The following is a 23,447-nucleotide window of genomic DNA, read 5'->3' as shown; positions in this document are numbered from 1 at the left end:
GGTTTTGTTGATTGATGGAAGTTCTTTTAGATTTTTTACTTATATAATATGATTTCACAAAAGCAATCACAATTTTAGTGTTGACTTTTAAGAGATATTAAAAATAGAACCTAAAACTAATTTTTTATGATAAGCATATTTTGATCAAATAATTAAAAAATCTTTTTAAATAGCATATACTTTTAATGAGGTGTATCTATTATATTTTAGCATTACTAAAAATTATTTTTCTTAATATTTAGTTTCTTTTTAATTTTATATTTTCTTTATGTTTGTGGAAATTAATATACCCATAATCAAAATACCCAAGCAAATCTGAATTCTCATTTTAAAGATTATTTAAAATAATTTTCAGTTTACCTTTCAATAATTGTTACAATATATTTTTATATATACGCATGAGACTTCATAATATTATCGTTATATTCATCTATGAAATTTTCAATCATATACTTCAGTTTATTTTTATTTAATTCTAAGCACAATATATATTACGAGTTATACATATATAATCGTACTAAAATATATTTACATATTTAGGAAAATAATCAATCTAAATACAAATAAGAATTTAATCAAAATTAACTATATTTATAATAAAATAATATAGTTGAATTCAGATAAACAGATGTAGTCCAATATACCCAAGTGATAAACAAATCAATTATTGATCCAAAAACATCCAAACCGACTATATATAACATATCTAAAATCATATGTCTAACTAAAATAATATAATATTATTAATATAAATTATAGATATAAATTATAAATTGATTTAAAACCAAAATTAAATATCAAGTAATTATAATATATTAATTTTATAAAGATTTATATCGATATATGAGCACGGAAGAACCACCTACTATATTCTTAAGCAAGGAGCGACATTGTCAAAGAAAAAAAATATTTTTGGCAAAAAATGTATTTATAAACAGATATAGACATTAGCGCACAAAAAAACAATTTCTTTTATCTAATATTTTAAAAGCATTATAATGATTATTCTATGTGTTTATTTTTAGTTGTTGTTTTAAGTATATGCACACAGATTAAAAAAATATTTGATTTTACATATTTTCAAAAAGAAAAACATTATTATCTATACACATAATTATATTTCAACTAATATAAAAATAACTGAAAAATATTGTTAATTATTTTTGCATTGAAATTCTAAAAAACATTTATTTCAAAACGAAGATTTTTCTTTACAATGATAATTAAAGTATAATTTTTGCTTAGTCGAAACCACAAGGTTAACTTCTTGAATTTAAAGACGATAACAAACGGATAACCATTAAACGTTTAAGAAGATTCATTGAACTAAAACAGTTTCCCGGATTAGTTAGTAGTAACAAGAGGATCTACTTTGCTATCTGGTCCATCGTAAATCACGCACTCCCACGATCATGAACCGTACAAACTTCTAGACTTTGTCAACCTCGATGTTTCAATTTCCCATAAACTACGGTCGACCTTTTTGAATACAACTCTCACGTGCACATGAAATCGAAGTTTACGGCGCACATTCTTCTAGAAACAAATCAAATACGCACAAGTCAGAGATATAGCTCTTGATAGAATTAAAAGTACACTAACGCGAGGAAAATATAAAATATTTTTTTTACCAAAAAAAACGGTTTATATATAAAATAATATTTTTACCAAAAAAAATATATAAAATAATATTGGAGAAAAGAGACGGTATCGCATTGGGCAGGAGTGTTTTTTTTTTGTTACGCGTGACAAGCGAGTCAGGGACCGAGTACACCGGCCACGGTCACCGTCAAATGATACCTAACAAGTGGGTTCCATAGTCATGTTGAGTGTTGGTTTATATCACGACCGTCCATTGAGTTTCTTTTGTTGACCGATCATCTTGCATTATGGTAGTGTGAACGAGAAACTAGATTTTATTAATATCACGCGTTTGAGAAGTGAAATGAAATTGAAATATCTTTGAAAATTTTACATGTAAGAACATCTGTAAATTTAACAATATAATAAATTAAGAAGAAAAAATTCACATTTAAAAATATGTATACTTTTCATACATAAATATACTTTTTATTAAAATGATCAAGTAAAGTAAAAAGATTGGATATCACAATAAATCAAAATTAACCATAAGAACTAGATTTTGACCCGTGCAACGCACGGGTGTTTGTTTTCACTTTTTTATACATAAATTATTGTTTTAGAACATAAGTGATATATATTTTTAATGTTAATCATATAATTAAATATTTATATAACTATTTCAAATACAATAATTTTATAATTTACATGTTATAATTAATTAATTGTTTAAACCTTATGTATTTGCTATTTCTTATTATATATTTATCTTATTGTATTTGCATTTAGTTATTAAGCCAATTAATATATTCATGAGAAAATATATTTAAAAAATATTTTGTATTTAATTTAGGCTAAATTCTGATCCGTATTTCAAAACTTGATTTCTTTTTACCAATATTTTTATGCTTATTCATTTTAAATAATTTATTATTGTATATATAAAAGTGTAAGATATGTTAATTTTTAGACATGTATTATATAGTTTGTTAATTTTAAGCCGTTCTATCATCATATTATATTTTAAATAAATAGTTTATATTTACGAAAATAAAATTTATAAATTTATCAATTGAATATAATTTTATCATATTTATTTTAGTATAATAATTATATTTTAACGTGATCATGACTATAAAAGTAGATAAAATATGATATAATTTATTTATTTTCATTTCTGTACGATAACTTAAAATACATTAAGTTATTGTTTAAATATTTTTACACAGATTTATTAGAATTTTAAAAATATAATATATAAATATATATATTATATTTAAAATGAAAATATATTATGATTAAAGTAGTTACAAAGATTTTATATTATTAACTTTAAAGAAATACATGTTAATTTTTATACATGTATTATATAGTTTGATAATGTTAACCCATCTTACCAACATATTAGATTTTATTTTTGAACATAAATATTTTATAATTACGAAAATAAAATATATAAATATATAAATTTAATACAATTTTATTAAATTTAGCTCAATATAATAATTTTATTTAGCTCAATATAATAATTTTATTTTAATATGATTGATTATGATTATATAATAAATAAAATATAATAAACTTTTTTATTTTTCATTTTATATAACTGAATATATTAATGTATAATAATATTTTAAACTAATTTCGAAATTAGTGAAAATATGTAAATATAATTTCGAAAATGAAGATCTTGTAAAAATCTTTTCAAACAGATTTGTTAGACTTTTAAAATAAATATATTTATATTTAAAATGAAAAGATATCAAAAGATATTATGATTAAAATATTTTAAAAATTCTATTTATTATTAGTCTGAATTAAAATGTAGTATGAATTTCTATGAATAGGTCCATTAGGTCCATTTTAAAAAAAATCACACATAAATCAATGTTGTGACTTCTGTTTTAATATATAAGATTGATGAAAGCTAAGTTGTTTATTGACAAGTATAGTTGACAAAAAAAAGACGAGTATATTTCTTTTCTATCCAAACATTTTCTATCCAAACATTTTTATTAAAATGATCGAGTAAAGTAAAAAGATTAGATACCACAATAAATCAAAATTAACTATAAGAATTGATGAAAGCTAAGTTGTTTATTGACAAAGTATAATTGACAAAAAAAAAAAAAGACAAAGTATATTTCTTTTCTATCCAAACATTTTTGACAGTATCAGAATAATGAATGATACACAATGTTCAGATTATATCAGAATAATCAACAATCATTTTCTTCAGTTTGACTGGAAAAAAAAAATCGTTCTTAATTATATCGTGTTAACTTATTAAATAACCAATCATTTTAGTTTATTGACGTAAAATGAAAATTATAAGTGGGTCCTTTACACGTCAAAGCTATGTGTGTTTCTGCGAAAGCCTTGTCAGTATAGCGAAACGTTAATGAACTTTCTTTGGTTATACCGACGTTGAAGCACACGAGGCAACACCACACAAACTTAGGCACGCACGTGCACGTTCGTGTGTGTATATATATATATTACCTAACATATAGACCTCTCAAAGTGGTAAAGAGAAGACTAAGAAGAAGAAGAGAAAATGGAGTGCAGAAAACACAAGCACCAAGGCAATAGAGGAGTATGCCCTTCTTGTTTAAGGGACAAACTCTCTCGCTTACCAAATACCACGACGTCGTACTACGTCATCAACCGATCTACTTCCTCATCCACCACCGTTTCCTCTTCTCCGCCGTCGCCGGTAAAGGAACTCCACCGGAGAGCTGGCTCCATGTCGATGTCGTTCGCGGTGAGGGAAGCGTTGAGTGGTCAGCTGGTTGAAGGACTGAAGAAAAGCAGATCTATGGCTCATGTTCCCAGGGATTCTTATATCGTACGGTCATCCAAGAAGGCAACGGAGAAATTAAAACCCACCACGGTGAAGAAGACTGGATTCTGGAAGAAGTTGCTTCACCTGAAAGGGAAGGGCGGTGGTGCCGACGTCGGAGGGTTGGTTGCTTCACGGCAAAGAGTGTATTAATTTAGTATTTTTAGAATTTTCTTTTTGACGTGTACAGCTACAGATTTGAAATAACTAAAAATAATGCTATATACGTAAAAGATACGTAACGCTATGAAATTTCCTGGCATTTGACCAACCAATCCGTGATTTTCTATCAAATCTTGGAAGTATTCAATTTACTTTTCTTCTCTTGATATCTACCTAATTACTCATCTCACGCGTCATGTTGTTCTTTATTGGATTACAAGTATAACAAATCCTTGATGTAGAGACATATCAAAGTTTTACAGAAAAACGTATGATATATACTTGTCTACAAAATTAAATTTGCTTTCCTTTCTCACTCAGCTTTCACCAATCTTTTAACAGTTTTCATTATCTAGAACATCATCAGCGTCCGTGTTCCACTGACCTGCTGGTCACTGATATATAGGCTGGTTCTCTTGGTCGCTAATATATAGATAGGACGAGCAATCAAGTTTGGCAAAGAAGAGAGCGAGAGTGAAGTTCGAGTTCATTTGTTGTCGTTCCAGGACATGGTGACACCATTTTGGATTTGGTTTGGTTTATTGTGAATCAAGTTATAACACTAATTCGTTTTAGTTGGATTGAATCCCAAAACACCTCACAAAAGCTGCTAATGAAGCAGTCAACAAATAATAACGACTCTGGACAGTAGAAACATACCAACCAGAATCTAAAACTATGTTTTAAGAACTTGAATTCGTTATAATCTACGAGTTACAACACATGTTACTCTTTGCTGGTATCACCTGACCAGGACCTGGAACAATATCAATCTTCTTACCAGCAAGCGACCCATGTTGTTCTTCTTCACTCACAGCAAGACTTTTCTTGTTCACAATGTTGAAAATCTCGTTCAGAACCGTTGAGAAAGCACTTTCAACATTGGTTGCGTTAAACGCAGACGTCTCCAAGAAGAATAAACCTTCTTTCTCAGCAAACTCTTTAGCGTCTTCGGTTGGGATAGCTCTTTGGTCTTCAAGATCTGACTTGTTCCCAATAAGGATGATCACAATGTTCTTGTCCGCATGAGCACGCAACTCTTCTAGCCATCTTGGGATGTGATCAAAGGTTTGGCGTCTGGTTATGTCGTAAACCAACATCGCCCCAACCGCTCCTCGGTAATATGCACTTGTTACCGCTCTGTATCTGTTCCATCGATACAAAAGAAACCAAAGTCACAACATATATGCTATAAAGACGCTCTATAATAAAAATGTATTTTATTTATAACCTTTAACAAGCATGAGATTAGGGGACTAGGATACTATAGTGCAAACTACTAAGTAGATTATTCTAGACTGTTAGGCTAATAATTAACGGCAATGACGTTTAAGGGCTGAGATTAATGCCATAAAATTTGTTGATTACAGTAATTATATAAATCTTGATGGACGCCACATTCGAAATTCTTTTTAGGTTTAAGAATACCATATGTATCAAATTAGATATCGTTATAGTTTTCTCACGCAAATTAAGAAAATCATTAAAAAAATTATATATCATTCATTGTTTTTCTTAATTTAGTTAGAGGTAAAACACAAACAAACGATTTTTGTAACAAAATTTTACACCTGTAAATATTAAATACGGGATCTTAAGGTATTCACATAATTAACAAGTACAACTTATTTGTAGCAAATTCTTTAGTTTTTTTTCTTAGCATTTTTCACGTTTAAAGTTTTTTGTACAAAGTTGAACCAAGCTGACTACTAGTCTGCATAAGTCTAGTACATGAGAATCATTTTGACGTCTAACACAAAAGCATATAAACTATTCACCTTCCTAATTGCTACAGTTCAACTTCAGATCCCAACAAACGAGTTACTATCTATCGGATCCATGACTAGAATCGTATAAGCTCTAAAGTTCAAGCAAAAAAAGTTACAGAGAAGTTAGTGAGATTACCGTTCTTGGCCGGCGGTATCCCAGATCTGAGCCTTAACGCTCTTGTGATCGATAACAAGCGTCCGAGTCTGGAACTCGACGCCTATAGTAGCCTTCGAATCCAAACTGAACTCGTCCCTCGCGTATCGAGCAAGTATCTGCGACTTCCCAACCGCAGAATCGCCGATCAGAACCACTTTGAACACGTAGTCTATCTTCTGCGACGGGTCTCCGTAACCTCCTCCTCCTCCACTCGCCATCTTCAGTCCTCCTCTGCTTCAAACTTTTTCAACTAGAGCCTTTACCCTAAAGAGAGCTGATACGGTCGTCTACGTCACTGTCAACTATTGGTCAATATTTTTAATATTATTATTGGTGACGTGTTTTAATATGCATCGTTAGATTCTGGCGGTGGGATTTGACAGATGGATAATTTATCTTTCTGTCAGGCGAATGTTTTTGGGTGAGCGATAATGTAATTTCAGATAATACGAGGTTCGAATCTCAATTAACTGAAAGGTGAAGCCTTTTATACATTCTCAGGCGAATGTTTTGAGTGTTCGACAATGTAATTCCAGATAACAGGAGGTCCGAAATCAAAATTAATTAAAAGATTAAGCTTCTAATATATAGTTGGGCCTTGAGGCCCGTTATGACCTATCTCTTCTTCTATCTCCCTCTCTCTCCTCACCGTCAATATCCTCGCTACCTATAATACTAACCCACAACCAAAACAGCGTACATAAGGCTCCGAATGGTAACTGCGGTTTAAGCGGTACGGGACAAACGTTTCAACTGCAGTGCGGTTTTAATAGTTATAAAAATATATAGATATATGGTATATGTATAGATTTTTATTATTGTTAACTGCGGTGCAGGGCGAGACGGTTGTAAACATTCGAAACTTGAGCACCATGACAGGGAAGGATAGAGGTGAAGCTAAAAAGCCAAGAAAGTTAGACAATTTAGTTTCATCGAAAGTGACTCCACTCTACTGCACTTGCCACTTAAAATGACCAGACACGACATTACACAAAGTTCGCGACTTATTGGGTTTAGAAAAAAATTAGAGTAATGACGCATATGAAAAATATTAAAAATGTTTACCATCTAATTTATTATTATTTTTACGATGCATTTTTCAATAACTAGCAATCATATTTATCAATTCAAATATTTTCAATTAATTTTTAAAAAAAATTATACAACTTATTAAAATCAATTACTAAAAATGCTTTAGAAATATAGAAAATCAATCATGAACAAAAGTTGATCTAACAGATATTTCTTTTGGAATGGAAAGAGTAGCTAAATTGTTTAATTTTTTTTCTAAATACAGTACTGGAGTTGTACATAATAATAATCCCTTGACACATAATTCTTATATATTTACAACTTTTTCAATACATGGTTTTCAAATTTTATGATTCCCGCAGAATAAAAAAAAATAAGTATCAGCAGCAACCCCCATTTTATTATTATGAATAATCCTCTGTTTTACAAAATGCACTCATCTTCATTCTTGTTGTTTTGTATCCAAGAACTCAAATCTAAGTTGGTTCACGATGTCTAGTTGCCCAACTCGAGCTCAACGCTCTAAGCCGTTGAAAATACTCACCAAGAGCCAACAGCCCTCGAGCCGCTTGTCGTGTAGTCAAGATCCTATGCATTTGTTGCAATGTCTCATGTCTCAAATGATCAGCCTAATAAACAACACAAACAAGTCAATGAAACTAGTACTACTGTCTTAAAATGTTGTTTTGATTATTAAAGCTAGTATAATCTTTGACCTGATTAACAAAGCTGACCGAAGCTTCTGCTCTCTCCATTGCAGAATTCACCTGCGGAATGTAATTTCCTTCACCTAGTCGTCCACCTGCAACACAATCCGCAAGGGTGTGTTGTAGCTTCTCCATTCCTTGAGATAAAGCGTCTTCAGCTTGCTGGCAAGATTGTCTTAGATTGCATACATCTAGAATCTGCTGATCCGTCATGACATCAAAATGTGGCAAAAGAACCTGCAAAACAAAGATTTAAAAACATTGTATTAGATACAACGTTCCAAGTCAAAAGTTAGAAGAGATCTTAAATAATATATAAAGAGAACGGCCTATAAGATTGATTTTTAGGTTAACACATTATTTTAGTTGTGTTTATTTTGATTGTTCTTTGTTACTTGTTTTCTACCTTGATAAGATCCGAGGGTCGAAAGCCGCCAATCCATAGGAAAAAACGTTCTGCAGAAGTTCTCCACATTCCCGACATGACGAAGAAAACATCCTCTTTTGCAGCAGCTGATTTCATCCGGAAAAGATCAAAATAATGTTTCATGGCGATTTCAACAAGCAAACGAAGCTCCACATCGCCGATGTGTCCTTGCAAAACAGTTCTTAGTTCGCATATCTGTTTGTTCTGTTCTTCAATCCATTGTCCATACTCCATCTCAAATGCAGCAATCCCTGTTTTAATCTTGACGTTCAAGTTTTGATTCTTGTTAAGAATACTACCCTGTTCTTGATACAGACCTGGATTCATGTTTTCCGAGAAACCTAGAGAAGTAGTAGTACTAGTATCTATGCCATTCCCAACGTAGAATCCCTGTTATCATCCAACTTTCTATCAGAATTATGGAAGTCGAAAGAAATATATTTTTTAATGACTAAGAGGTTTTGGACCGTACATTGTTAGACTATATTAAACAAACTCATTTGGAGAGTAGAACCCTCACAGCAAGATTTAAAATAAAATTTTGGTTTATTAACTAACCTGTTGTCTAGCACGATCGAGTTCTTGCTCTAACTGTATTAGCTTCAATCTGCTTGTTTCTAGCTGCTGAACATAAGCCTACAAATAAACAAAGAAAAAAAAATCTCCCGTTGAATAAACAAATTGAAACGAGATCAAAACATTATTTTCTAAGGAAGTAAATAGTGTTATAAACTTTTCATACCTTCTTGCGCAAGCGACTTTTCTTGGCAGCTTCGCGGTTCTGCGCAAGCCGTCTCTTTATCTGTAACAGTATTAAGATTCAGCATATACGCTGAAATAAAACTGATAGAAGCATTAGTAGTTACCTTATCAGGATGTCTGGACGTGGAAGTTTCTTGATCAAAGATGAGAGGAGTTCCATGGGAAGTATCCTCTGACTAGAGAAAAATAAGTTCAAGAAATGAAAGCTTTTAGATTTTAAGAAACAAGAACGTTTGTCATTAAGAGATAGAAGAACAATGGAGCAAAAAGGTACCAAGTTGTTGTCTAGTTTCTGATTATTCGGTATTATAATGTGGCTTGGGGTGTTGATATTCCCATTGCCAATATTGCTCTTGAAAGTTTCTCCCCACATACCAAATTGATGGAGAGGCTCGTATATATTAACTCTTCTCGGTGGCACGAAATGTGTTGATGTTGAATTCATGCTTCTCTCAACTGCAAACTAAGAAGATGCAATGTTTTTAAAACAATGTGTGATAGCATATAGTTTAGGTCTCAACCAAAAGTTAGATCACACAGAGTCAAATAAATAGTAAAAGTTGTGATGCTTCTCCATAAAAACTATTTCAATCCTCAAAAAAAAAAACAGGACCAGTAACATAACCACTTTATATTCCAGCGATATGTTTATACAAAGACAAAGAAAAATCGTAGAGAGCATGAAGATTCTCTAAGAACTCGGAGAAGACCAAAAGATAACAAGAGTAACATATGTTGCAGGGACAGCTAAAAGAACATAAAGGTTAGAGCACCTCCAACGGGGGTTCTTCCCATTGGAGTTCTTAAGATATGTACTATGTATATATCTATGTATGTATATATTATATAGGTATAAATATTTGTGGAATCCACAACTTTTGTGAAACCCCATAAACAAAGGTTCTTAAAGATTATTAAAATCCCATTTTAAGAACCTTTGTCTATGGGATTCCACAAAAATTGTAGACCCCACAAATACTTATACCTATATAATATATACATAGATATATACATAATACATATTTTAAGAACTCCAATGGAAAGAATCTCCATTGGAAGTGTTCTTATAAACTTTAAGTAACGTTCCCATCACTCAATTTTGCATCCTCCTACAATCCCTGACATCCACCTAGCTATAAAAACAAAATACTGAAACTTGCCTACCCGAAAAAAAAAAACTTATCCTCAATAGTGTTTGGAAGGTGATACGAGATAAAGATCATAAGCAGAATAAACGCTTCAGAAGTCAAGTTTCCACTTATTGAGAATGTCACTTTATTTCAGCATCAGTAAAGGTGGACCAACAACTTAACAACAAGATTAACAGTTAAATTTTCATCCACTGGTTTACAAAACGTTTGTACGAAAACATAGAAGAAAGGTGAAATAAAAGAACAAGAGATTGCATCAGAAAAGCAAACACAAATCATGAAGCCAGCACACACATAATCCACAAGTGCAGACAGATTGAAACTTCTCAAATACAATACAGTTCTTGAGCATATTCGAATCAGTACCAGCTTCAATTCCAAGCAACCCACAAAAAAATATTGAAACAAACCTAATCAAAACAACTAATAAGATAACAAAAATGGTGTTAGACTTTTAAGTGCTAACAAGATTAGAATGAAACAAATTAGTCAACGCCGTGAAGTCTTTGACTTTTCACTTCTTGTTTTTTTTCCATCTCCCTCGCTTACACTACGGAGAAAACAAAATCTATAGATCGGCTAAGAACAGAGATCTAAAGCCTTACCTTCTGATGGTTACTCGCATCAAGGAGGTGACTTGAAGAAGGCCAACGTTTGTCGCGAAAACCATGAAAGAAGGAAGATATTTAGCGACAAGATCGGACGTAACGCCCACAAGTTCGGAGTTCGAATCCAACCGTAAACAGAAGGGGTTTTAAAAGCTCTTGTTTGTGTCTCAGGAACTCAGGTCTCATCATCTCGAAGAAGTAAAAGAAGAGGAATCATGCGAGAACACGACAACTTTAAATGAGACTTTTGACGTTGTTATTTAAATATTTCCCAACGTCAGAATATAAATTAACAATATACAATATGTAATAAATTAACAATATACAATATGTATTTTTATTTAATTTTGTCCAATAATGTAGCTATGTTAAGTCAATACCAACTATTACATGTTTCTATAGTATTTTTCCTCAACTTTTAATTAATAAAAAGACTATACCATTTTATTGCGTATATTTTTGTTTGGATTGGTGTGAGAAGAAGAAAATAAAACTGTTTTCCGCACTAAGCAAAACTTATCAGAGAAATGAAAAATTAGCGAATTAATATGTATAATTCGAATCTTAATATTCATCAAATGAATGTGATTAAATTAAAAATAAATTTCTTATTCGTTTTTTTTTTCAGTTGTCATATGTCTCCACTACCTCTCGCTGATGTGCGCACCAGGTAGATCCATTTTTTAATTCTCTTTAAATTCTCCTTTTTATCCATTTTTCTATACAGTTTTGGTTAGCTGTTACATGATGTACTGTATCATGATATAATATTAATTAACGTCTTAAAGCAAGTAAGCGAACGACAAGCACGACTTCTTCGAAACAATCAACGTTTATTTTAATGTTAAGCTTAAAAATATTAAATCAATTTTTCTTTCTGAATCAACTGCATTTAGCAGCTAACCCAATTTGTATTAATTAGTGGAATATACTAAGTTAGTATTGTGATGTAAATATGGACTTTAAAAAAAAAAGTAAAGTAAATATGGTAACATTAATTCATATTTTCTTGTTAATAATAAAAAATCTTAGCGGTCGAGTACGAGTATAATTTATTTTAATATACTGGGTTATAGCCTTTGGGAGTCCAGACAGGCTAGATTGGTAGGGTTAATTAGGTGAAGGAATCACCTAAATAATATATTGCAACTTTGAATTGATGTATTAAAAGTTAAACATATTGGCCCTTCGAGCTCCATGGGAGACATTATGCATTTTTATCTATTATTGAAAATTATTGCTTGGTTGTATAGTCCTGAAGACATAATTAATGAAAAGTTAACATGTCTCGTTGATTCCCACAGTTAGCTTTTGGACCATAACCCATCATCACATATTGATTGTATCTAGCTTAGGAGTTAGACCTAATCAACTGAGATTTTTAGTAGTCTATACATTTTTAGAAGTCTATACAGTTATGCATACTTGCGTGAAATGACGAAATATAGTAACCATTTTGTTTAGGTACTTTACTCCTTAGTTGAATAATTGATGTTCTATAATTTGACTCTGTATTGAAAGGATTACTATTCTAGAGTGTAATTAATGCATTTTGTTCTTAAAATAAAATAAAATTAAAATATAAAACATGACTGGAAGAATTTTACTGAAAATAAATTAAACATTAAACTAATTAAAAACAAAAAAAAAATTCTAAATGAAAGCATGTGTTTATTATTTTTATGTGAAAACTAAAACATCAATTTTGTAAATACAGAAGAAATATTAATCAAAATAATGCATATGGCATTCAGGATTACAATCAATACATGACGTGAGATGTTTCATGGACATGCATATGCACAGAGAACGAAGATAAATTCCACAAATTAGGTACAATAAAGACGAGTAATATTTTTTTTTAAATTATAATGCATGATCTAATATATTGGATTGTCTAGTAGGAGGAAACTAACTACAACAGGATAAGTTTAAAAAGTAATAACATGTTAAATAATTTGATCGTTTTCTTAAACTTCGATCGTGCAAATGATTTGTGTGAAAAGCTAACGCTACAATTCACATGAGGGTGGCTTTTAGACGTATGAGCGAGCCATGATGGATGAAAGGTATTGGTGAATTTTAGTTTAACTCTATCCACGTATTAATATACAGCAATATTTATTGACGAAAAATATAATATCATAAAAACGAGAAGATAGCAAAAGAGACTTCACGTAAGCTTTTGCCTATTTGTAGAATTATTCTCCAAGTGCCATCTTATAAAGTGGTTTGCCACCACGAGTGGCTACCTCGTGTTTGGATTTTCAGTCTTTCTTTTTTGAACTTGATTTTCAGTCTTTCTTGTTCATATTTTTCGCATAAACGAGGTTTATTTAGCAATAAGATACTTCTTCGTGTATCTAATACATGATGATACCGTTTAAATGACTAAATAGAAGTGATAAACTAATCGTTGATCTGGACTATCAAAGCCACTTCACAATAACTGAGAACTATTGGTACATTTGCACTTGCTTCACTGATGATGGTTATATCAGCTACAAAACTCGATATTAGGCGACAGACACCGCTATTAATGTATATAACTGCAAACAATAAATTAGTAAAATTATTAGTTTAGTACTGACAAGAGCTAGCATGACTAAATCATTGATTTGTAAATCGAATCTTGCTTTCGCGTACCGTATGAATTAATTAAAGATCAGTGATGTATAGTGAGTACATGTTGATAAAGTTGGATTCATGGAATGGCACATGCATAAGCCTAATGGAGATACAAACTTTACCAATGGGATCATTAACAAAATATATGAAATCAAATACCAATTTTTTATTAATTATGTATTTTAGAGAGATTAGAGAACTTAGAAGTAAAGCAACATTTGGCCCCCATCATTGGACCATATCTGATTTGTTATATGATAGTATAATTTATTCTTTAATTTATTAAAAGGATTTTGTAGTATAATATAGTGATTATGATAGATCGACATGTGTGCTCATGTATATGCATATAAACAGTGTTCATTGAGCGTTTTGGGTCATTGTTTGCGTCATACGACCATGTAACTTTTTAAAAAAAGACAATGTAATCAGGCGCTTTTATATTCTTAGATTTATTATCTCAAAACCTTATTAATTTATTTTTATACCAAATTATATTTCTCATCTTTTTTTATATCTGATTCTTTGTTAAAAGAGTTATTCGAGAAGAGATTCTCGAAAAAAGAGAGAGGCTACCCAGTAAATTAGTAATGAATTAATAAATAATAATTCAGGGAAAAAAATATTTCAGGGGGTTCATGCCTAGGGCTCGGAAATGTCTTCACATGGTAGAAGTAGATCCACTTATCCATTTAGGTATACAGGTGTAATAAGTTGGGTATTACAGTGAATATATTAGATAAATATTCGATGTTAATATAATATCGGCAACTATACTTGTTTTACAATGGAGATTAGACTCCTAATAGTCGACGAAACAAAAAACAAAGACTCCTAATCGTGTATGCCTTTGGCCTGTTCACCTACCAAAAAAATTCGTGCAAGTACTTGTCATCTAAGAGCACCATTAACCCTAAGAGGTTAATTTGGGTTCTTAATGATTTTTTAGTAACTAATAATAGCTAAGAGGCTGCACTTAAGAGACACTTAATTTGCTAGGTCCAATGGGGGTTCTTATTTTTGGGTTCTTAAGAATTAAAAAAATTAAAATTTAAAAATTTTAAAGATAAAATTTATTTATTAAATATAACATATTAAAATAAAACATTTTAAACATTAATTATTAAAAATAACATTAAAACTGAGATTAGTAAAATAAACGAGAATAACTTGAAAGAAACATGCGAGCTTAGTTGTTGTCATGACCACCTGCGAATTTACGCAATACATGTTCAACCAAATCAGCTTTGAGTTGTTAATGCTTGTGTTTATCTCGAATTGTAGTTCGAACACCCATCATATTGCCGATATTTGTAGGGATATCTTTAGAGAATGTGAGATCGACATGTGAACTTCCGGTGTCGTCTCCGGCTTGAAACTCCGCAACATTAAATAGACTGTATCCACCTCGTTCATCTTCTACAATCATGTTATGGAGTATGATACATGCTCTAATTATCTTCCCAATTTTGCCTTTATCCCAAAAAAGAGCCGGATTTTTAACAATGGCAAAGCGAGCTTGCAAGACTCCAAAAGCACGCTCGACATCTTTGCGGACAGCTTCTTGGTGTTGAGCAAATAAAACCGCTTTCGGGTCTTGTGGTATTGGAATTGATTGGATAAAAGTGGCTCATTTTGGATAAATGCCGTCGGTGAGATAGTAAGCCATATGATACTCTCTTCCATTGACCGAGAAGGTGACTTGCGGAGCGTGACCTTGTATAATGTCATCAAATACAGGGGAGCGATCAAGAACATTGATATCATTTAAAGTACCTGGAGGTCCAAAAAATGCATGCCATATCCATAGATCATACGATGCAACCGCCTCTAAAACGATTGTGGGTTTTCCCGAACCACGTGTGTATTGACCTTTCCAAGAGGTGGGACAATTCTTCCACTCCCAATGCATACAATCGATGCTTCCTATCATCCCCGGGAATCCACGAAACTCACCTATATCAAGGAGACGTTGAAGATCAGCCGGTGTTGGTCTTCTTAGGTACTCCGCGCCGAATAAATATATGATGCCTTCCACAAAATGTTCCACACATGACCGTGCAGTAGTTTCACCGAGTCGGAGGTATTCGTCAACAGCATCAGCCGCAGTTCCATAAGCCAAGACACGAATGGCCGCAGTACACTTCTGAAGTGGAGAGAGACTAAGCCTTCCGAGAGCATCCGTCTTTTGTTGAAAGAATTCAATTTCATTGGAGAGTCGTTCAACAATACGCGTGAACAACGGCCTATTCATTCTAAATCGTCGCCGGAACATATATGTGGGATACGTGGGAGTTTCACTGAAATAATCATTCCATAAACAAATATTCCCCGATTTCTTTCGATATAAGCTCTTTTTTTTTCTTTGTTTCTTCGCTCTTGATATGGTAAGATTCTCGAAAGTTTGATCAACATATTGATCAAATTGTTGATCAACGTATTCATCAAATGCATCATCAAAACTTTGATCATCCAATCCATCAAACGGATTTTGAGAAGAAGATCCCATATGGCAAGGAAATTTTTTTTTTTATATGCTTCGAACAAGAGAAGAGAGGAGAGATGAAGAGATGAAGTAAAGGTTTGTTTGATTGGGAGTTTTGTGAATTGATATAATGGTTTAAGTGATCAAATGTTTTTCGATGAAGAAGAGATGAGGAAGAGATGAAGCGTTGTGTTTACTGAGAGAGGAAGAAAAGATGAAGAGTTGTGTGCTCAAGTCTGGTGAAGTGATCTAATGTTTTGATCTATTAATAGAACAGAACCAATAATACAAACATATAAAACAAAGACAATCAAACAAACATCACACAGTCCGTGACACAATCACACAATAACATCCATGTCCCGTGACACTAGCACATAAAGATAACAAAGACAAGACACACAGAAAAAGACAAACCCACATCACCCGTGACACAAGACCACAGTCCGTGACACAACACCACACTCGTCTCTCAGCTTCTTCTCTTCTTCTTCGTACCATCAACCTTAGAGGATTCTCCCTCTTCGAGCTTGATTCCCGCCTTCATGGCTTTGAACTTCTCCTCACGCAGCTTCTTCTCTTCCTCATGCATCCGCTGCAGCAGCCTTCGGACTCCAGGTTCAATGTCTTCTTCCGCTTCCTCCACCCTTATGAAGTAGCCCATATTTCTTTTGTATTCGTCGCTTGATAACTCCACCACATCAGCTTCTTCTTCATCTGATATCTCCACCACTTCATCTGATATCTCCACCACTTCATCATCCGAGTCTTCTTGTGGGCCAGGTGGTGGTATCATACCTCTCGCTGAGAGGCCACAGACGATCGGTTTCCTTACTTCCATTGCTGCTGGTGTGTGACTTGTTCCCCTGAACCACCAAAAAAAAACATTAGAAAGACTCATATTAGAACAATGAACAGAAACGACTTATATTAGACATTAACTAGAGAAACGCATTAGAACAATGATCAGAAACTACTTATATTACACATCTACTACTAGAACCAGCGTTAAATATTACACATCAACTACTACTAGAACCAGCGTTAAATATTAGACAAAGAAGATTACATTGACAACATTTCAGTTATCAGTTTGTTCTTAAGCGCCACTTCCATATCTGTAAGTGGCTCTGTTTTTCCAATCAAACTGTCAAGCAGCTTCTTGTTGCTAAGCTTATCCTTCACAACTAAGTCCCTGCTCCTCATCTCCATCATATCCTTAAACCCTTGCGCAATCTTCTGATCTTCTCCCACTGGCCTTTTAGCCTTCGCCTTTGCAGCTTTAACACCAACAGGCCTTTCCATAGCGTCATCATCCCCATTAACACTTGGCATAGAGCCTGATGCCTGAAAAGATTGTTCTTCCCCCACCCTCTTTCTTTTCGAACCTGAGCTTTGTTGACTAGTTCCTTGAGTCCCACACCATTTCTGATCATTCCTAAGCTCTCTCCACGCATGTTCCAATGAGAACTTCACATTGTAATCGCTGAAGAATATTGCATATGCTGCTTTCAAGACGTCATCTTCATTCTGCCCACTGCTCCTCTGTTTTGTGGCAGCTTCAAATGACCCCACAAACTAGCAGACTCCTTCATTTATCTTCCCCCACCTTTGCTTACAGTGGGTCAGCTCTCTTGGAGGCAAACCAACCACCTTTGGACTTGCGTTGTAGTAAGCCGTGATCCTCTTCCAAAAGGTTCCTGCTTTTTGCTCATTTCCAACGAGTGGGTCCTTGGAGGTATTCAACCATGCACTGATGAGGATCAGGTCTTCAGCTGTTGACCACTTGCATCTTTGCTTACGGTCCTCAACAGCTTGTGCAGGTGAAGCAGATCCTCTACCAGTTTCTGCAGGTGGTGGAGGTGAAAAACTCAGAAACTGAGATCGGGGTTGATCAAAAGGGAGTTGGCTGTTTAGTAAGTTTATAAATCCAGAGGACTGGCTTTGATTAGGATCCATACCGATAAGAAGAAGTTGAGAAGAAAGCTGAAGGAGATGATAAGAAAGAGAAGGAGGCAAGTGTGTTTATAGATGGCAGAGAAGGAAGAGACTATGCATTCATGACAACCAACAAACAAAAACGTGTTGACATTTATCTACTTGTTTCATCACATTAAGCGTTAATCAATTGTAGCTATCCATCACTTCTATTAATAACACAACCATATCCTAACTCTGATTATCACATTAATTATAGTCTGTTCAAATCTAACCACCACCTAAATCAATTCTAGTCAGGAGAACCAGTTAGGAGTAACACAAACCTTATTTTGCCGTGGAGTCCTGAGTTAGATGAACCTTTGGTAGATGAACTTTTAGTCTTCTTTCTGACAACAGAACGACATAAACAAAAATTGAGTCAGACCATAATCCAACATAAAGACAAAATCAAAAGCGATAACAAATCAAAGAACAGACACTAAGCAAGGATTGAAACATAGCCAATCAATTTTGATCTATCCGTATTAATTGAAACAAAATTAAAACCCAAGAACACAAACATAACATATCCAGAGATCAAACACATCAACATTTTAATTTCGGGTGAAACAAACAGAACCAACAAACTACAATAATCAATCGCATGCATAATGAAACAACAGAACTACAGGTTTACCTTTCGATTTCAGGTGAAAGCTTCGATTTGAGGAACCGACAGAGAGCTTCGACGAGAAGACCCACCGAAAGACAGAACCAACAAACTACAAAGAAAAACAAGACATCAGACCTAATCGAACACATGCATGTTGAAGAACACAACAACCGCTTACCTTTCGATTTCGAAAGAGCCACCGAGAGAGAGCCCTGTCGCCTCCAGGAGAACCACCGAGGGAGAGGTCACCGATATGAGCCACCCAACGCGACGTCGCCGATGAGAGATACCGACAGAGACGTCGTCGATGAGAGACACCGAAGGAGACGATTTGCCTTTCGTCGAGAGAGTTTCCAGAGAGAGATGATCGAGATTGAGAGAGAGAGAGATGAACCAGCGAAACGCGTAACCGTTTCCTTTGGCCTCTCATTTTTTGACACCTGTCCCTAAGAGGCAGCCCTTCGATGGCTCCCGCAAGAGTTGAGTCTTGGGCTCATGTGTTTTATTAATTGTTTTTTAATTGGGTTTGGGGGTAAGAGTTGGGCTTAGAACCAGCGTTAATGCTGCTCTAAGCATTCTGTATAAATTTTCAGAAATATATGCTCCATTTTGAAATATCCTTTTTTTGTTTCACAAAGAGTTTAACTTAAGGGGATAATTCAACTGAGAGTTTGATAAATCAACTTTATTCAAACATGAATTTCAAAAACTCATTTAAAATCTACTGTTATTGAACTTAACATTTCGTAGAGTACTTTAAAATCCATTGTTATTGCAAATATTTTAAGTTGTGGAGTTTTAAAGTTTTGAGGTGATTTTAGGGTGTTTGGGTGGAGTTTCTTAGTTAAAAAATTAAAACTCAAATCCTATGGTCTTAGGTTATATTCTAGAGTGGTTTAACAAAAATCACTTAAATCTCTGCAACTTATAGAAATCATCTCAAACTCCATTAAAAGTTAAATCATTTCAAATGTTATATTGAATACACCTCCTTAGATTTTTTCACATATTAAGAAACTGATTGAAATGCATTTATGTTTTTATTAATATTATCTATTTAACCAATAGTATTTTAGATAAATAAATTTATTTATAAAATCAATGCAATCTACAATTAATATATATTGAGCTAAAACTAAGTATAAATTGTATTGAAATTGTAGAATGACATTTTTTATGTAACAAGAAAAAATGCTAAAATGACAATTAATATGAAACAAATGGAATATTTAAAAATATTCAGAAATAGCTAATATGTGATAGATTGATAGCCCAGATTTATGGTTCAGTCTTCGGAGTCACAAGTCTAGAAAAATCATATTCTCTCTTTTTTTCTTTCTTTGAAAAACACTTAGAGAGCAAAAAACATGATCATGTATTAGATTCAAGAAAGGGTATTATAGCGTGATCATAACCGTTTACTCCATGCATGAAATGGAATAGTAAATAATGTATAGCCATAATCGTATACTCCAGACAATGTCTTGTTTCCTTTGGTTGTTTTGGCTACTACTAGTATCCGTGCAGCAGTAGGACGCTCGGGTTTGCTGTTTTTTTGTATGTTCATTTCCAGAGGGTTAGTTTTTTCGTGATCCGCTTTCTCCGTATGAGTTTTCGGTTCAAAAGATGTATACGATCACGGAAGATCAGGTTTGGGACCGACAATCTTTGAGTCTACTTTTCGAATGACGGTATCGTCGCGTGGAAGTTTTCTCTCGTACATCGATGGTGCATATATCTAGTTTGGTAGTACACTCGTGCTTTGATTCTCTGAGTTGGTTTGTGTTGGGATGGGTTGTTGGAAGCTGCAGTAACCGTAGCTTCTAAATTTGAGAGTATTTATCTTTTGGTAGCTCGTGGCAACCGGTTACTTTATCTTCGGCCTTCCGACCTTGTTTAGTCATAACTCGTTTCGTTGTTTAGCTAGTAAATAGGATGGCCAATCTTCTTTGGTTTTATCTTATTGTTTATCCGTTTGTTTAGTTTCAATTTTGTATTCCGTTAATAGTTTTTTGACACTTTAAGAATTGGTATAATATTTAACATTTTACCAAAAAAAATAAAAAAAATGAGAAAACAGTAGAAATGATGTGAGGCTCTTCAACGGATTAGGCCACATATTATAACGTTGGAAACAATAGTATAGATTATTGGTTATTATCCCTGTTCGAAAACGCGGGCGCCTAGCCGAAAACTCGGCCGCCTAGGCGCTCGGCGCATGAGTACTGTGGCGATTAGGACCAAATCGGGTCACCTAATCGGACCACAATAAACCGCCCACCTAAGTTGATTAATCGGAGTTTTAACGATTTTAACCGATTTTTCCTGATTAATTTTAACACTTTTGACAGGTATTGGGCTTTTGTGGAAGCCCACCTTGTAACTTAAGCGAAGGAGAAACATCTATATTTATAGATAATGTGACATGTTCCTTCTTATTTTGCTCTCCGATGTGGGATGTAGTTAGAGCTCCTTTTTTTTTTAATTTCGCACATCTTTTTCTTATTTTAATCTTTATTTATTGTTGGATTTTTCTATACAATAAATTAATAATATCTGCTACAAACTGTACTGTTTCTTTTCTCGTACGTGATATAAACATTTTGATAAATCTTAAATAGGTGATTCTAATGTCTACAATAGGTTCAACGGTTAAATCATTTTGATTTATGGATTTGAATATTTACAATTGTATCATATAAATATATATCTATATGTATACTAACATGGGATTTAGTTAATTTAAATGTTAATATGAATTTCAATATACATAAATTATCACATTATAATATATATTTACATATTATATTTTATTTTAAATATTAAACTAAATAAAATCATTAAAAACTAGACCCCGCATACTCCCCGATTAATCTCCGATTTTTCGTCAAGGCGCTAGGCCCATATCGAGCGCCCGACTAGCGCCTAGCGCAATTCCGAACAGGGGTTATTATAAAAAAAATAAAAATAAAAATAAAAGAAAGACCATTATTGGCTATTTGGGCTTGAAGCAATTTAGGCCTAAAGAGCTTAATACATCTGTCTTTTCAATAACCGAAGAGTGTCACATTGTCAGGTTTTGACCCATAGTTTTAAGTTTAAATCTGAGACTAAAATTAATATATTTAGGGGATTCACATATAATATTTATAATTTTATGTTAATATAGTTTTTCTTCTTCTTTTTGATGGTCTGATTGGCTGATACAGAGATCTTGATAATCGTTGCCTAATACATTTCTAAACTGAAATATGTTAATCTTGCAAATATTATACGAAAAGTTTAATTTGACAAACCCTATATTGAAAAGAATAGGAACATCACGCCTTGATTTGTTTTAATTTTATAGTTCTAAACGATAAGCGCTAATTGATTTAAAAGAATTTTTCTGATTTCCTTGAAAAAAAAAAATACAGTAAAACCGCCTATGCCTACCTTTACACAAAACCCACAGCTACCAACAGATTCGGCGCGATTTAAAAACCATTAACGAAATTTTATATTAATAAGAGAAATATTGACTCAACCTTATCCAATCACGTCAAAGCAGTATAAATAAACAAACGTTGGACTGTCTACTGATATATATAACCCGAGAGAATAAATAACCGAAAGCGATAGAGATCATTTGATTCAATGTCGGACATAGCGATATTAGTGGTGGAGGAGTATGAGCGGAGGGTGAGACAGCCGGAGGATTCGAAGGCGGCGACGGTGGACTTTGATTGGTGGAAGAAACTTCCCGGGAAGATGATGACCATAGGAGTCGACGAGAAGAAGATAGAAAGTTTCATGAAGAAGTTTGAGGCCAAGTCTCAGTTTGCTATTGCCATCTCACATGGCGTTTTCTCTGCTTGAAACCAGTTTGTTTATAGCTAATCTCGTTTCTTTATCACTGCTTTGTGCTTTCCTTTTCCTTTGGGAGTTTTATGTAAAAAAGTAAATATCTGAATTAACCAAATGTAATAGTCTGTTTGTTTATTTAAACAAGTAAAAATGTTGCCTAACTATGTTTACATATTTAAATTTTATATGATTAGTACCAACCAGCTCAACACAGCCCAAACTAATATTCTAGTGAGCCTGTGTTGTTCATCACGGAACTATATATGTAATTAGCCTACTAGGTAATAAGCTTCTAAAGATGGTGACAATCTGTGTGTTTTGTGAAAATATCAAATATGAATAAAGAACTTTCAACAAAACTGAAGATTACCGGTCGAGTCTGCTGAGATCTTACTATATTCCGAATTTAAGTTTAGAAATAAACTTAACGAGCCATGAATTAAACGAAGTAAAAAGTTGTTTTGGACCACATATAATGACCAAAACGAATGTTCATTTTGGGCCTTCATATCATTAATGGGTTGATTTCGTATTAGGGCGCCGAAATCTAGCATTCAGACCCAGAGCAGAATACTGTAGCTTTAAGATAGTTTATCAGAAGCAAACGAAAATAAAAGGTGGATGTGATAGAAGCATTGCATCATGTGGATTTGTCCCCGTTGAATCATTATTATCATCGTCGTCGTGTCGATAAAAT

The 23,447-nt window shown here is 33.2% G+C and overlaps 3 protein-coding genes and 1 pseudogene across 3 annotated transcripts; 2 read left to right on the top strand and 2 right to left on the bottom strand.

Moving 5' to 3' along the window:
* Positions 1-3,712: 3,712 nt before the first annotated feature.
* On the top strand, positions 3,713-4,737 carry BNAA09G07140D. Its single transcript, XM_013883084.3, has one exon. The coding sequence runs from the start codon at positions 4,139-4,141 to the stop codon at positions 4,574-4,576; it is 438 nt and encodes a 145-aa protein (XP_013738538.1). The 5' UTR covers positions 3,713-4,138; the 3' UTR covers positions 4,577-4,737.
* Positions 4,738-5,142: 405 nt separating this feature from the next.
* Positions 5,143-6,803, bottom strand: LOC106441256 (ras-related protein RABA4a). The gene is made up of 2 exons (XM_013883085.3): positions 6,491-6,803; positions 5,143-5,731 (listed from the first exon to the last, which is right to left on the bottom strand). Exons 1-2 carry the CDS (start codon positions 6,727-6,729, stop codon positions 5,293-5,295), a joined length of 678 nt encoding a protein of 225 aa, XP_013738539.1. The 5' UTR covers positions 6,730-6,803; the 3' UTR covers positions 5,143-5,292.
* A 969-nt stretch (positions 6,804-7,772) lies between these two features.
* Positions 7,773-9,958, bottom strand: LOC106362534 (annotated as a pseudogene).
* Positions 9,959-22,459: 12,501 nt separating this feature from the next.
* On the top strand, positions 22,460-22,911 carry LOC106444830. Its single transcript, XM_013886257.3, has one exon. The coding sequence runs from the start codon at positions 22,541-22,543 to the stop codon at positions 22,760-22,762; it is 222 nt and encodes a 73-aa protein (XP_013741711.1). The 5' UTR covers positions 22,460-22,540; the 3' UTR covers positions 22,763-22,911.
* The last annotated feature ends 536 nt before the right edge of the window (positions 22,912-23,447 follow it).

Source organism: Brassica napus, chromosome A9 (genome assembly GCF_020379485.1).
Source record: "Brassica napus cultivar Da-Ae chromosome A9, Da-Ae, whole genome shotgun sequence".
Classification (NCBI taxonomy): Eukaryota; Viridiplantae; Streptophyta; class Magnoliopsida; order Brassicales; family Brassicaceae; genus Brassica; species Brassica napus.
The sequence above is the reverse complement of the archived record's forward strand: the minus strand, read 5'-3'. Positions and strand labels throughout refer to the sequence as shown.

What these genes read in the sequence shown, in the direction of transcription:
- LOC106444830 (XM_013886257.3), top strand. Translation starts at nt 22,541, where the DNA reads ATGTCGGACATAGCGATATTAGTGGTGGAGGAGTATGAGCGGAGGGTG.
- LOC106441256 (XM_013883085.3), bottom strand. Translation starts at nt 6,729, where the DNA reads ATGGCGAGTGGAGGAGGAGGAGGTTACGGAGACCCGTCGCAGAAGATA. An exon ending in GATACCGCCGGCCAAGAACG is followed by an intron (nt 5,732 to 6,490) that starts GTAATCTCACTA and finishes TCGATGGAACAG; the next exon opens with ATACAGAGCGGTAACAAGTG.
- BNAA09G07140D (XM_013883084.3), top strand. Translation starts at nt 4,139, where the DNA reads ATGGAGTGCAGAAAACACAAGCACCAAGGCAATAGAGGAGTATGCCCT.